Raw genomic sequence first — 13,397 nt, 5'->3', positions numbered from 1 at the left:
TCCATTCTTTACCTCTATACCAGGGGTAAGGTAGGAAACTTGTCCTGGGGGGTTATAAGGTAAGCAGGCATAAGGTGCTTTAAATTTTGACCTGAAACCAAAGCCTGTACACACTCTGGCTCTCTAAAACCAGACTTGCCTAGATTATTAAGGAGAAAGGGAATGTGAGATACATGATACACTTGTTCCATTAACAAAGTGTCTGCTTGTTAAAGTTAGGGGAAAGGGCAGATCCTGCAGCCTTCCAGTAGCGAGCCTCAGTAGTCCTGTCTGTGTGTTGTGTGAATCAAACTTAGCTCTCACTGACGTACTCCAGAGGGCCTTAGCTATTTTGCTTGACTACAGATTAGAATGCAACCTGGTGAAGGAGTCCCTGTTGCTGTTGCTTCTGCTGCTTTGGCTGAATGACTCACTGCTCCAAGGCCTGCTTTCCTGTCCACTGCACCTCACCTCCCCTCTACACACACACGTTTTTTGTGCATGTCATCCACATGCTCGTTCACTTGCGCACACACACACACACACACACACACACACACACACACACACACACACACACACACACACACACACACACACACACACACACACACACACACACACACACACACACACACACACACACACACACACACCGTTTTTAAATTGTTAACAGTAGATGTGACAGTAGTAGTAGTTGGGTAGTAGTAGTAGGATTAATGGTGGCAGTAGTGTAACAATAATAAAATCATTAAGATGTTTTTGAAGAGGAGTAGATATACTACATCAAAGTCCTAATTGACACCCATCTTAAGATAAGTATCTGTTTATAGTCATTGGAGAAGGTTTGTCAGACTCTTGAGATTATGTGTATCTTTGATAGTCTGTCTCTCTCTGCTCTCTAAGAATAGGGTAGTCCAAGTTCCATTTGATCGTGCAGACAACTTTCCAATGAACCATTACTCTTCTCATGATGACTGCTAATGGTTTTGTTTGTTTGATATCAGTGTTGGTTTTGGTAGGGTTTAGCCACAGATGTACAGATGAGGTAAGTGATGGGAGAAAGAGAGGAACAAAACAGAAAGATAGCCAGACACACAGACCACACAGACAGACAGATAGCTGGAGGAGTCCAGAGTTTAGATTTGCGTACCACCACGTTCTGAACTGGGCTGTTGTTTGTGTTATTCCACAATCCTGTGCTTGAAACTCTCTTGAAACACATCTCATCAAAATCTTTTGAATGACCTTTTCTTATACATTCCTTTTAGTGCAATCAACAGTTCCCACCCCCTCATTTAAATACTGTGGGCAGTTTGAAATTGAGATGAGAGATTTGCCAATAGGCCTACTTATTTTCGTTTGGCTTTAGATGTAAAATGGTCTGAAGGGAGTGGGTAGGCACACCTACACTATTCACAGACCCTGACGGTGGCTGGCTTTGAATTTGAGGTCTCTTCGACTGGAAAAAACACTAGTGATGGGAGGGAAAGGAAGAATGCCCTCTCCTCCTTTTGTTTTTGGTAATGGTTTCTGCTCCTCTTTCCCCCTTGTGTGTACACACGCTCGCCGAATTTACTCTGGAGGAGGGAAAATTGGGAAAAGCGATGGATTCTCACAGACGAATGTGGGCACGAGTGATTAACTGTTTATTTGGGTTGGTCCTCCCTCCCTGTCTCCCCTCTCGCTATGGCGATGTGTTCCACACTTACATGCTCTCTCTCTTTCTCGCTCTCTCTTTCCCACTCCATTTCCCCTCTCCTTACCCACTATCTCCCTGTACTGCTCCTTGCCTGTTGAATGTTGCCTCTATGGCAGTTCTGAGAGCAGCCCTTACCTTAGTGCATCGCTAAAGGTCTGTGTTTATCATGGCTGACGCCCCCCAACGCATCACTCCCTGCACATCATAGGTTGTTTTGAGCTGTTTTCTTTTTTTGGTTCATCTCTTTTTCAAAAGAATGTTTTATTTCTCAGCTCCACTTCCTCACTTGACTTCCGATGATGTTGACAAAGCCTTACAAAACTCCCCGCGGTTAATGCATGCTCGCAACACAGGTAAGGAGACCCCTGCCCCCCCTTCTCTACCTCTGGCTTTGCTCCCGCCACCACAGTATCCTCACACTCACACAGTGCCCACCTATGTATATACAGTGCACTTTTTATATACTGTACATGCACACTGCTTTTTTTGTATTCATATGATTATCAGATTATGCATCAAGTCATCTAATCTGATACTGGTTGTTATTATTTCTAATGTGTTTTTGTTATGTGGTGCAGAAGTTACTGTATGCTGGTGCAGTAATGCATTGTGGCTGTAGAGCGTAGATGAAGGCATGTGCTAAAGTCTAACGTTGATGCATAGTGCTGTAATTACCCATGTGCTGCACGAAATCCCTCCCCACATGGATATGGAACGTTCAGTCAATGTGTCATGAAAAGTTGTGACATTACGGGTACATAATAATTTACGTAATTCATTAATTATCCTCTCTTTCACTCTCCACAGGAGGTGCAAGTTTTATTTTCCCCAACACTCCCGTTTATCCCACTGACAACTCCCCCAGAGTCTCCACTAGGCCAGGTGGGTGATTCATCACTCCTACAAGTTTATGTAGATGAGGCATAAGAGCTTACTGTGAGCACATCCAATTACACTTAGAGGAGCAAGGTACATGGGTAAAGGAGAAACAAGGAACCACATACCTTGCAGACAAAGTACTACATTTTGATTATTGTACAAAAATACTCATATACAAAGGTATGTTTAGAAGACATTCGTCAAAATAATATTTTGTTTATATTGAACACAAGCATCCTCTGCCTTTAAAATAATCATCCAGGCTGCAGTAGTTGTGCCTATGTGTTTAGGCCCCTTGTATTGTGGAACGTTTCTGGCAATCAACCACTCTCACCTCAGACTGATGAGGTGACCCACTGAAATGCACTGTATCTGTCCCAAGCCTGCAGGCAGAAAAGGTGTCAACACCTTTTCCACATCATGTTTTTGTTTTTATCATAGGGCCATCTAGGGGTAAGGTTCATAACTGCAGGCAGCAGGTTGACTTGTCATTACTGTTATTTTACAGACCTGGCATATGAAGCAGCCAGAAGAGCTGGATGGCCTACACAAGCTGTGTCTTCCACCAAAGGTAAGGAGTCACAATGTCCTGTACATCAGTCGTTTGTCAAAAGATGGCACTCTCTTTGCTTTTAATCTATTGGGAAATGTGTCAACGTACATCACAATTAATTTAAGAGGGTACATCTTTACAAGCCTGTGGACTAGACGTAAACAAAACAGGCTGGGCAGAATCAGAGAACAGGAAATTGTATACCTCAAGATAATAATATATTTCTCCACTGTATACACTTGGAACATTGCCCTCAAGGAAACCAACCCCCTGTTAATATTTTGGGAACTTTATCCCTCAAGGTTCCCAGCCCTCCCCAGTCATTGTCACCAAAACAGAGGAGCAGAGGCCTCAGCTAGGTAAGATATTAGCTTGAACAGTACTCTGAAATAGATGGTGATTGAGCTGAATAAAATATTTTCTCCTACTAATGTGAATGTTTTTCCTTTCCTAGATCCTTACCAGATCCTGGGGCCCACGAGCAGCAGGCTGGCAAACCCCGGTGAGTTTTATGGATGGTGTGAGTGATTATCACTTCATTAGATAAAATGTACGATTTTAGAAATACATTAACAAAGGAACCATTTATATGATGGTGACTGTTGCAATAAGTTGTTGTTGTGGTCTTGACTGTAACATGTCTGTATGTAGTTGTTATGGTGATGACCACCTGTCTCTCTCCAGACTGTATTATACATAATTACGTGCTGATTCCTTTTCTCTGTCCAGACTGTATTATAATTGTTACAATATTGACTCCCTGACTCTGTCCCGACTGTATAAGTAACTGTTACACCTGTTGACTTCCTGTCTCTGTCCAGACGTTGGCCGGGACTCAAACAAACCGCAATCCGCCGACATCGCACTACTCTTGAGCTTTAAAGGTAATTTACGCTTGAGCTGACATCCGCAGCGTTTACCCTGAATGCGATCGTGAACATCAAGGAATTGCCTTTGAAAGTGAAGTGCAGTGCGACGTCGACGTAGTGCGGTTTGAATCCCGGCCTGTATTAGTCATTTTAACTGTGTTGACACCTTTTCTGCCTGCAGGCTCGGGACAGATACAGTTGTGGCAGTTCCTGCTGGAGCTCCTGTCAGACAGCACCAACTCTGGCTGCATCACCTGGGAGGGCACCAATGGCGAGTTCAAGATGACCGACCCTGACGAGGTGGCGAGGCGCTGGGGCGAGAGGAAGAGCAAGCCCAACATGAACTACGACAAGCTGAGCCGTGCCTTGCGCTACTACTACGACAAGAACATCATGACCAAGGTGCACGGCAAGCGCTACGCCTACAAGTTTGACTTCCACGGCATCGCCCAGGCCCTGCAGCCCCACCCGCCAGAGTCCTCCATGTACAAGTACCCTTCCGATCTGTCCTACATGAGCACCTACCATACACACCAGCAGAAGGTCAACTTCGTCACGCCCCACCCCCAAGCGCTACCCGTCAACTCCTCCAGCTTCTTTGCTGGCCCCAACCCCTACTGGAACTCTCCCACTGGAGGTATCTACCCCAACACCCGGCACCCAGGCGCTCACATGCCCTCCCACCTGGGCACGTACTATTAGACCTGCCAAGGGAAGGGCATCTTGCTATGCTAAAACTGGAGGACGAAACGGGAAAAACGGGAAAACACAAAGGGTTTCTGTTTGGATAGTGTCAGAACCAAACAAAAACAGGGGCAGGGTCAATAATGAAGAAATTTGGTAGAGGTAGGGTAACTGGTGTAAGTCTAGGGCATGAGCAGGTGAGGGAACTCAAGGTTCTGTAAAGGATTAAGAGGAGGGCTACAGACATGTCGCTATAAGATGATATAGGAGGGAAAACTGTAAATGTAAAAAGGGCAATAGTGGACGTTACTATGAGCAAGGGCATTGTGTGACATGTAGCTTCTGAGAACAGTGAAAGATAAGTCTTTGAGTAGAATTAAAAGGGAGTTATCAGTGGACTATATAACATGATCATGTCCTTTTTATAAAGGTCGCTAAATATACCCCAAAAAATACAATAGCTGCATGAACAGTTACTTATTATATATGTTTTAAAACTATTAAACTACCTTATTTAATGAAGTAAACATATCAAAGACTGTAAAGATGAGGCAAGATAAGTAAGATGTAAGTGTGGAGAGGGGTGTGGTGTGGCAGATGAGTGTGTACTTCAGAGGAAGTAGGGAGAAGTACTAAACTTGGCTTTAGTAAACTGTGAAACAAGCACCAGCAGGAAACACCTTGGGTAGATGTGTGCTAGATGGTCATGTCACATGACCATGCATGTACTCACAGACTGTTTGTGAACAAAGGTGGGGCAACATCAGAGAGGACGGCGGATCATGAAAGACACTGAAACATGTGAAAAATGAAGTATTATTCCTTTGGATATAAACTGCCTTATGTCTTATCAGTATTATTATACTACATAGTAGTGCATATGGCATTATTGAACGTAAAGGGAAGATTGTTTTACTTGACTGTTATTCTTAAAGAGAGTGCCTTGAAATCAATTCATCTGTGTTTTGGAAATTTTGAAAAACTGGAATTAAGCACGATTCGTAAAATGTTGTGTGTGACCTCAAATCTTTTTATAAGGGATGAGGAGTTTTCTTGACCACAGTGACTTACCACAGAAACTCCCAGTTCAGCTGAAGAGATTTTACAAAGTTCCAATTTTGTATTATTGTTTTTCTGAGTCGCGAACGCTGTGCGTTTGTTAGATTGAAGTATACAAGTCAGTGTTATATTTCTTTTTATATGATACATTTATAACTTATGCAATATATACACTACGAGTTGATCTCAGCCAGCCAAAGACACAGACAATGTTTTTATAATAGATATAGTGACAAAAAAGTCATTGAAATAGACTAAAGAAGGCAGTTGTGGCCTTTGAACTTTATGCTCTGTAAACAGTTTACAACATAAACTATATATACTAATATAAAACTGATTGTGTCGGCCAGGCAAGTCATTTCAGACCTGTTCAGTATTATTTTATGGGATGCAGGCTTGGGTAGAACACTTATAAGCTGCCAGCCTTGTAAGCTGAGAAACAGGACTGAGATACTGAGATTGTTTACTAAAGGGACCATAAAAATGATATACTTTGATAGATTTTCTACTGTGTCATTTCTAATAAAGTATCTTCAACCAAAGTGCTGTCCTCTCTTGTCTCGGAAGGTGACAGATTGTGTGTTATTGTGCCCTGTCTGCATACAGTATAAAGAGGAATTGCCCCCATTATTTTGACCCAACACAGTCGATGTGTTCCAACAACCAAACGACAAACCTCCTTTGGCTCTACCCTGAGTGTTGCCACAACAACAGAGATGAGGAGTAGAGCAGTGTGGGATGGGGGGTAATGGAATCTTATAGAGCTTGTTTATAGATAAAACATCCCTTCAATCTCATTATGGTGTATGGATCATATATTCTTGAAAGCCAATGGTTTATTCAGAGATACAGATGGAACACAGCTTTTAAGCATTACACAGCCATTATCTCAAACTAGTTTTGTTATATCCCCATCTACCTTTTGAGTGAAATATGTATAATTCATTCAAATATACAACTTGCGTGATAAAAAGTAACAACATCTTGTTCTGTTTTCCTGGAATCCTCCATAATTTGTTTCTAATACAGCAACAGTTACTGCCACAAATTCAATTACACAAACACCAGCACCTGAGACGCAGTCCTTATTCTGAATGCATGTCCACATACTCCTATTATAAAGCTTGTAAATACAAACAATATGCCAAATATACGGTACACAGCACATGAATGTACTCTGACCAGATGCACACTGATCAGGTACATTATTTATTTTTGCGTACATTTGTCAGCATTCACTCATTAGGTTTATGAGTTATACAAACATATATATTTCTGTACTATGCCCAGCTAGCACATAACGTTCAGAGAACCATATGGTTATTAGAGCTTGTTGAGAGTGTGGTTGTCCTATGGTTATTTTAGAAACAACCTTCCCACAACTTTCTGGGATTGATGCAAGATAGTTTCTTTGGAACATTCTCAGCACATTTAAGGAACTTATTTTCTTGGTATTTCATTACTTTAACAGAACGTTTCCTAAAAGTTCAAACATGGTTACATTTCATTTTAATGGTGGTAATGTTCTAGAAACGTTCTCCAACTGGTTTGACATTGGGAATGTTCTCAAATAGTTCAGAGAATGTTAAGAAACAACGTTCTTCTGTGGGAATTTCAGTATTTCAGCATTACAGTTCCTCAAATCAAATCAAATTGCATTAGTCAGATGCACCGAATACAACAGGTGTAGACCTTAAAGTGAAATGCTTACTTACAAACCCCTAAACAACAATGCAGTTAAAAAAAATATTAATAACAATAAGAAATAAAAGGAACAAGTAATTAAAGAGCAGCAGTAAAATAACAATAGCGAGACTATATACAGGGGGTACCGGTACAGAGTCAATGTGTGGTCATGGTCATGTTCAAAGTCACATTATCGAATTGTTCCAAGAACATTAAGAAACAATGTTATTCTGTGGGAATTTCAGGACTTCAGTATAATGTTTCCTACAGGCTTCCTCATGGTTATATTTAAAGTCATGTTCTTAAAATGTCCAGAGAATGTTAAGAATACATTCTATCCAAATCCTCAAGTAAACTTTTGTAACGTTTAGAGAATGTTCTAAGATTGATATTTAAAAACATATACATTCTGTTCTCAGCATCTACAAAACTCTCTCTAGCCTGTATCTTGTTAAGTGTGTTCAGGTGTGTTGGCTGCGGCCACTAATTGGCCACGTCTGATCTTAATGAGTTCTCGTTTCCTTTGAAATTAGGTCTGTATGAGCATACTAGAATTAACAGCTTTGTATGTGTAAAATGCCATATGCCATGTTAGCTCCTTCTTGATGGCGCAGTGGACTAATTCCATAGATAGAGAACAGAAGATCGAAGGTTCAAATCCCACTGATGCTGTGCCATAATGAAAAATGCATGTGTTCACATGATTAATGCTTAAGGAAATGCTTGGAGTTCAAAAACATTAACACAAAATAAGCTAGGTTTAATAAAACCTCCTGCAACCTAAAAATAAATGTTCCCAGAACAGGTAAAACTTTAAACTTATGGAAACATATGGCTTCGTTCCCATAACCAATGTGAAACCAAAAACATACGTTCCCACAACTTCCAAGGAACCAAATTTGCTAGCTGGGTGTATTTCCAAATTGTTTCTAGACAGTAACTATGGTAAAACAACCATTAAAGTGTATCATGTTCTTTACCAGTGTGTCCAACATGTTTTAGTGTCCTCCATTATTCCTTCTTGTACACCTCCTCCAGTTTCAGCTTCTCTGTGTTGTTGCTGAGGAGTGTCGGGTCGCTGCTTAACTGCACCTTGTCAAAGAAGTTAAAGTCGGCCACATACCGGCCACTGGGGGTGCTGAAGAGCACGGGCTTGAACTCGTAGCCCCACAGGATCTCCTGGGGAACGAACGATGTGCGGCTCTGACACGTGGCTGCCGTGGACTCCATGGTGGCGTTGAGGGTGACCAGCAGCTCAAAGTCGCGCGTCCGCAACCTCTCAGCGGTCAGCCCCACCAGCGGGCTGCTCTCATCCAACACGTGATAGAATGTGAGGGGCAGGATTAGGAAGGGGCACTCCCCGCATGAGTCCATGTAGAAGTCCACAGCTGTCTGGTGGATCAGAGTCTTCTCGCCCTCCTCGGTCACGTTGGGCGAAAGCAGCTTTCCAATCAGCTGGCACTGGATCAGCAGGCTTTTTCTCATGTTGGCCACACGCACCATCAGACATAGCTTGCCATCGTGCCGGCAGATCACCGCCGACTGGCTGAACTTGATAGTCTCGGCCCGCTTCTTGGGTCGTGCCAGCTTGGCCAGGAAGGCCCCGGTCACAAAGATCTCAGCCAGGCCCGTGGTGACAAGCTGGACCACCAGGACGAAGATGGCCAGCGGACACTCGTCGGTAATGTAGCGGAAACCGTAGCCAATGGTGGTCTGCGACTCCAGGGAGAAGAGGAAGGCGCCGGTAAGGGTCTCAACATTCATGATGCACGGTGTGTGGTTGGACAGCAGCTCACCCTTGAAGTCACCGTTGCCCATGCCGATGAAGTAGAAGATTACGCCAAAGAGGAACCAGGTCATGACGAAGGTGGAGGAGAACAGTGTGAGCTTGTAGCGCCACTTCATGTCCACCACCGTGGTCCAGATGTCGTGGAGATAGAGCTTTACCATGCCCTCCACATTGTCAATGCGCACTTGGTTGTGTCCATCCTTGGAGACAATCCTCCGCTGGAAATCTGCCTTCTTGGTGGTCATCTTGGTCTTAAGTGTGTTCTCTTTGGTTGGTAGTTTGTCACCCTATTTGCATAGCAAGGAGTGAGGCTGAAAAAGAAGAAGTAACAATGTTAGTCAATGGCAACAAACTAGGACACAGTAGGTAACACAGTTCAGGAATAGTTCAAGCATTAACTGGCATTTGGACAAATGTCAGTAACAAGAACATTCTCACTGGAGCTATGGTAGTTAGTTGGTTTAATCCAGGAATTAGGAGATTGATAAAATATCTCCACACACCTAATTTCACAACGAGCATATGTGACTAACCTTTTAGATATGTCCTCCATCTGATGTTGACATATGTATAGTACATCACTGAGCCAAAAACATTTCCTCAAATGTCTAAATATTGTGTAATACTGTATGTATTCCCCACTGTACATTCAAACAGGGTCTCTTTAATATTATATGCAAAACCATTACATTGTTGTAAATCTAAGATTCTTTATTTGCCAGTTAGCATGACACCGCAAGTACAAAAATAGAGCTCCTTGTGACGGAAAGTTTAGGAATATTATTTTCCTTATTGTTTTCCAGGGTTAATAAGCAATTATGTGAAGTTGTAAATTAACTCAGCGGGCAGCAACACTTGTTGTAGAATGTTTTATGTCATTAAATTACTTTTACCCCTCTAGATCTTAAAAATACAAGGAAGGTGTATACTCACATTTAGTGTTATTGCCTTCTCAGGTGTGTGGCTTCACTTGTTCTCAGTAGTTATAATCTGCAACATGAACCTGCTGTAATACCCTTCCTGGAGAGTTCCACAATGTCCCCACTCCTCTATTGCCCTTGCTTATGCACATTGAACTTTGGCATAATTATATTTAGGACAGTTTGTGAGAACAAAAAGGAGAGAGAAGGAAGAAAACTCCTTCAATGAGTTCTTGGCTACCTGTAGGTCAGCTTATATTTCAGGTGTAGGACAAACTCCACCTATCTACCCCACCAAACCAGGGGTAGGTATGGCAACAAGTGCTCCTTGTCACATTTTTTTCCTTCTCTGACCTCATGGTTTGTTTTGTAGTTCCATATATGATTGTTGTTGCTTTATACACACCCTGATTTACTATCTCCAATGACTAATTATGTACTGTCAGACATTCTAAATCATTGACCAGAAATTGAAAGGGAAGATACTGTGTGATGTTGTTGCTAAAGACAAATGGAAAATTGTCAACGGAATTGTGTTAAATATAATTACATTTATTTAATTAGTAAATTGGCTAGTCAAGTCACAATCACACCATGTCTAAAATCATCACATAAAAAATACAGCAATTGTTTTGCAAAGTGCATGTATGTAGGGAAATAGGGAGTGGGGACCCATAACCCATGTCTAGCCAATGAGGAATCTGTGTAATTGGAAAACACAAGAAGTGTCTCTCCAGATTTAATGCAATCCTCTGTGTAACTATTGCTCTGTGACCTTGGATTAAGTTACAAGATGTGCAGATAAGAGCTCCTTGCGTTTGTCATTAACTGAGCTGAGGGCTGCTGCTACCAAGATATATGAACACTGGACTGTGGAAGGGTGTCAAGCCCTTGATATATTGTCAGTTTTGTGTCTGCTTTTCCTTTTATCTGTGTCAGTGTGTGGTTCAGTGTCAGTGTATGGTTCACTGACATGTTAATTCTATTCATATTCATACTCATGTTGAATTTAATTATTTCACTTTTATTATCTGCTCAGTAGCTATCAGGCCAGAAATGGCTTAATGTTTCTGTGTGTGTGTGGGGACATTATCCTCATTAACTTTCATAACCAAGCACCCTGCACTTTGAGATATGCAACCAATGACTAAGGATCAGTTACACATTTATAAAGACAGTTAATAGCTAATGCATCCTGTGCGGCTGTACACACACACACACACACACACACACACACACACACACACACACACAGTCGGCATGGCCTGAAGCAAAGACATTCATTTGCAAGAGTATCTTTATCTAAGTGGGCAGAGCTGAATAGATCATTAAATGAGAAAGTCAGTTTGTCGGCACTCAGTAGAGCGCCGCACCGCCGGCCCTCACATCTATTTTATAGGTCAGCGGCGGAGATAAGTTGGCCCAGACAAAGAAGTTAAAGGGAGCCTTCTGCCTTGATCTTAACCAATTGTTAAATTCACAAATCAGCCTGCTTCCCCAGTGTGGTGGAGGGGAGGGGACGGGAGTGGAGTGGAGAGGGAAAGGGCAACCTGGTCTTAGAGCATTTCATATTATTCTCTACGTAAACCTGAGAAGTCTATTAATTTGTGATTACAATTTGTATGATATTCGTTACGAATTTGCAAAATATACAATATTTTACGAATTTGCAGAACATATGATATGTTACCTTTTTCAAGCCCCACCTGTTTAGCTAAAAATAAAATAGTATACACAGTACCAGTCAAAAGTTTGGACACACCTACTCATTCAAGGGTTTTTCTTTATTTTTACTATTTTCTACATTGTAGAATAATAGTGAAGACATACAAACTATGAAATAACACATATGGAATCATGTAGTAACCCAAAAAGTGATAAACAAATCAAAATATATTTGAGTTTTGAGATTCTTCAAAGTAGCCACAATTTGCCTTGACGACAGCTTTTCACGCTCTTGGCATTCTCTCAACCAGCTTCATGAGGAATGCTTTTCCAACAGTCTTGAAGGAGATCCCACACATGCTGAGCACTTGTTGGCTACTTTTTCTTCACTCTGTGGTCCAACTTATCCCAAACCATCTCAAGACGTCCATCGTAGCTCACTCATTAATGTCTTATTCGAAATTACAGCATGCCTCTTATCAGCTCATCATTCCCTTATGCCATTGTTTGTACATCTCAATTGTTATATTGCTTATATACACCATACAGTGCCTTGCAAAAGTATTCGGCCCCCTTGAACTTTGCGACCTTTTGCCATATTTCAGGCTTCAAACATTAAGATATAAAACTGTATTTTTGTGTGAAGAATCAACAACAAGTGGGACACAATCATGAAGTGGAACGACATTTATTGGATATTTCAAACTTTTTTAACAAATCAAAAACTGAAAAATTGGGCGTGCAAAATTATTCAGCCCCCTTAAGTTAATACTTTGTAGCGCCACCTTTTGCTGCGATTACAGCTGTAAGACGCTTGGGGTATGTCTCTATCAGTTTTGCACATCGAGAGACTGACATTTTTTCCCATTCCTCCTTGCAAAACAGCTCGAGCTCAGTGAGGTTGGATGGAGAGCATTTGTGAACAGCAGTTTTCAGTTCTTTCCACAGATTCTCAATTGGATTCAGGTCTGGACTTTGACTTGGCCATTCTAACACCTGGATATGTTTATTTTTTTAACCATTCCATTGTAGATTTTGCTTTATGTTTTGGATCATTGTCTTGTTGGAAGACAAATCTCCGTCCCAGTCTCAGGTCTTTTGCAGACTCCATCAGGTTTTCTTCCAGAATGGTCCTGTATTTGGCTCCATCCATCTTCCCATCAATTTTAACCATCTTCCCTGTCCCTGCTGAAGAAAAGCAGGCCCAAACCATGATGCTGCCACCACCATGTTTGACAGTGGGTATGGTGTGTTCAGGGTGATGAGCTGTGTTGCTTTTACGCCAAACATAATGTTTTGCATTGTTGCCAAAAAGTTTGGCAATTTTGGTTTCATCTGACCAGAGCACCTTCTTCCACATGTTTGGTGTGTCTCCCAGGTGGCTTGTGGCAAACTTTAAACAACACTTTTTATGGATATCTTTAAGAAATGTCTTTCTTCTTGCCACTCTTCCATAAAGGCCAGATTTGTGCAATATACGACTGATTGTTGTCCTATGGACAGAGTCTCCCACCTCAGCTGTAGATCTCTGCAGTTCATCCAGAGTGATCATGGGCCTCTTGGCTGCATCTCTGATCAGTCTTCTCCTTGTATGAGCTGAAAGTTTAGAGGG

General features: G+C 41.8%; 2 protein-coding genes across 8 annotated transcripts in view; one reads left to right on the top strand and one right to left on the bottom strand.

The window, feature by feature from the left end:
• LOC110533560 (ETS transcription factor ERG) overlaps positions 1-6,267 on the top strand; it is a 78,313-nt gene extending 72,046 nt beyond the window's left edge. For 2 of the 6 annotated variants that reach the window (XM_021617894.2, XM_021617895.2), the window contains 7 exons: positions 1,954-2,034; positions 2,489-2,563; positions 3,069-3,131; positions 3,416-3,472; positions 3,568-3,615; positions 3,935-3,997; positions 4,164-6,267. In XM_021617894.2, coding sequence (XP_021473569.2) covers positions 1,954-2,034; positions 2,489-2,563; positions 3,069-3,131; positions 3,416-3,472; positions 3,568-3,615; positions 3,935-3,997; positions 4,164-4,684 — 908 coding nt within the window. In that variant the 3' untranslated portion in view covers positions 4,685-6,267. The remainder of the gene's footprint in view (positions 1-1,953; positions 2,035-2,488; positions 2,564-3,068; positions 3,132-3,415; positions 3,473-3,567; positions 3,616-3,934; positions 3,998-4,163) is intronic. The other 4 variants (XM_021617896.2, XM_036989972.1, XM_021617897.2 and 1 more) reach the window with 3 other exon arrangements.
• Positions 6,268-6,543: 276 nt separating this feature from the next.
• LOC110533561 (ATP-sensitive inward rectifier potassium channel 15) lies at positions 6,544-11,288 on the bottom strand. Of its 2 annotated transcripts, none has more exons than XM_021617898.2 (2): positions 10,134-11,288; positions 6,544-9,511 (listed from the first exon to the last, which is right to left on the bottom strand). In XM_021617898.2, the coding sequence occupies exon 2, from the start codon at positions 9,443-9,445 to the stop codon at positions 8,423-8,425; it is 1,023 nt and encodes a 340-aa protein (XP_021473573.1). In that variant the 5' UTR covers positions 9,446-9,511; positions 10,134-11,288; the 3' UTR covers positions 6,544-8,422. The 2 variants fall into 2 exon arrangements, with proteins under 2 accessions (XP_021473573.1, XP_021473574.1); XM_021617899.2 differs by lacking the exon at positions 10,134-11,288 and adding an exon at positions 9,734-10,127.
• Positions 11,289-13,397: the final 2,109 nt, after the last annotated feature.

Source organism: Oncorhynchus mykiss, chromosome 10 (genome assembly GCF_013265735.2).
Source record: "Oncorhynchus mykiss isolate Arlee chromosome 10, USDA_OmykA_1.1, whole genome shotgun sequence".
NCBI lineage: Eukaryota > Metazoa > Chordata > Actinopteri > Salmoniformes > Salmonidae > Oncorhynchus > Oncorhynchus mykiss.
The sequence above is the reverse complement of the archived record's forward strand: the minus strand, read 5'-3'. Positions and strand labels throughout refer to the sequence as shown.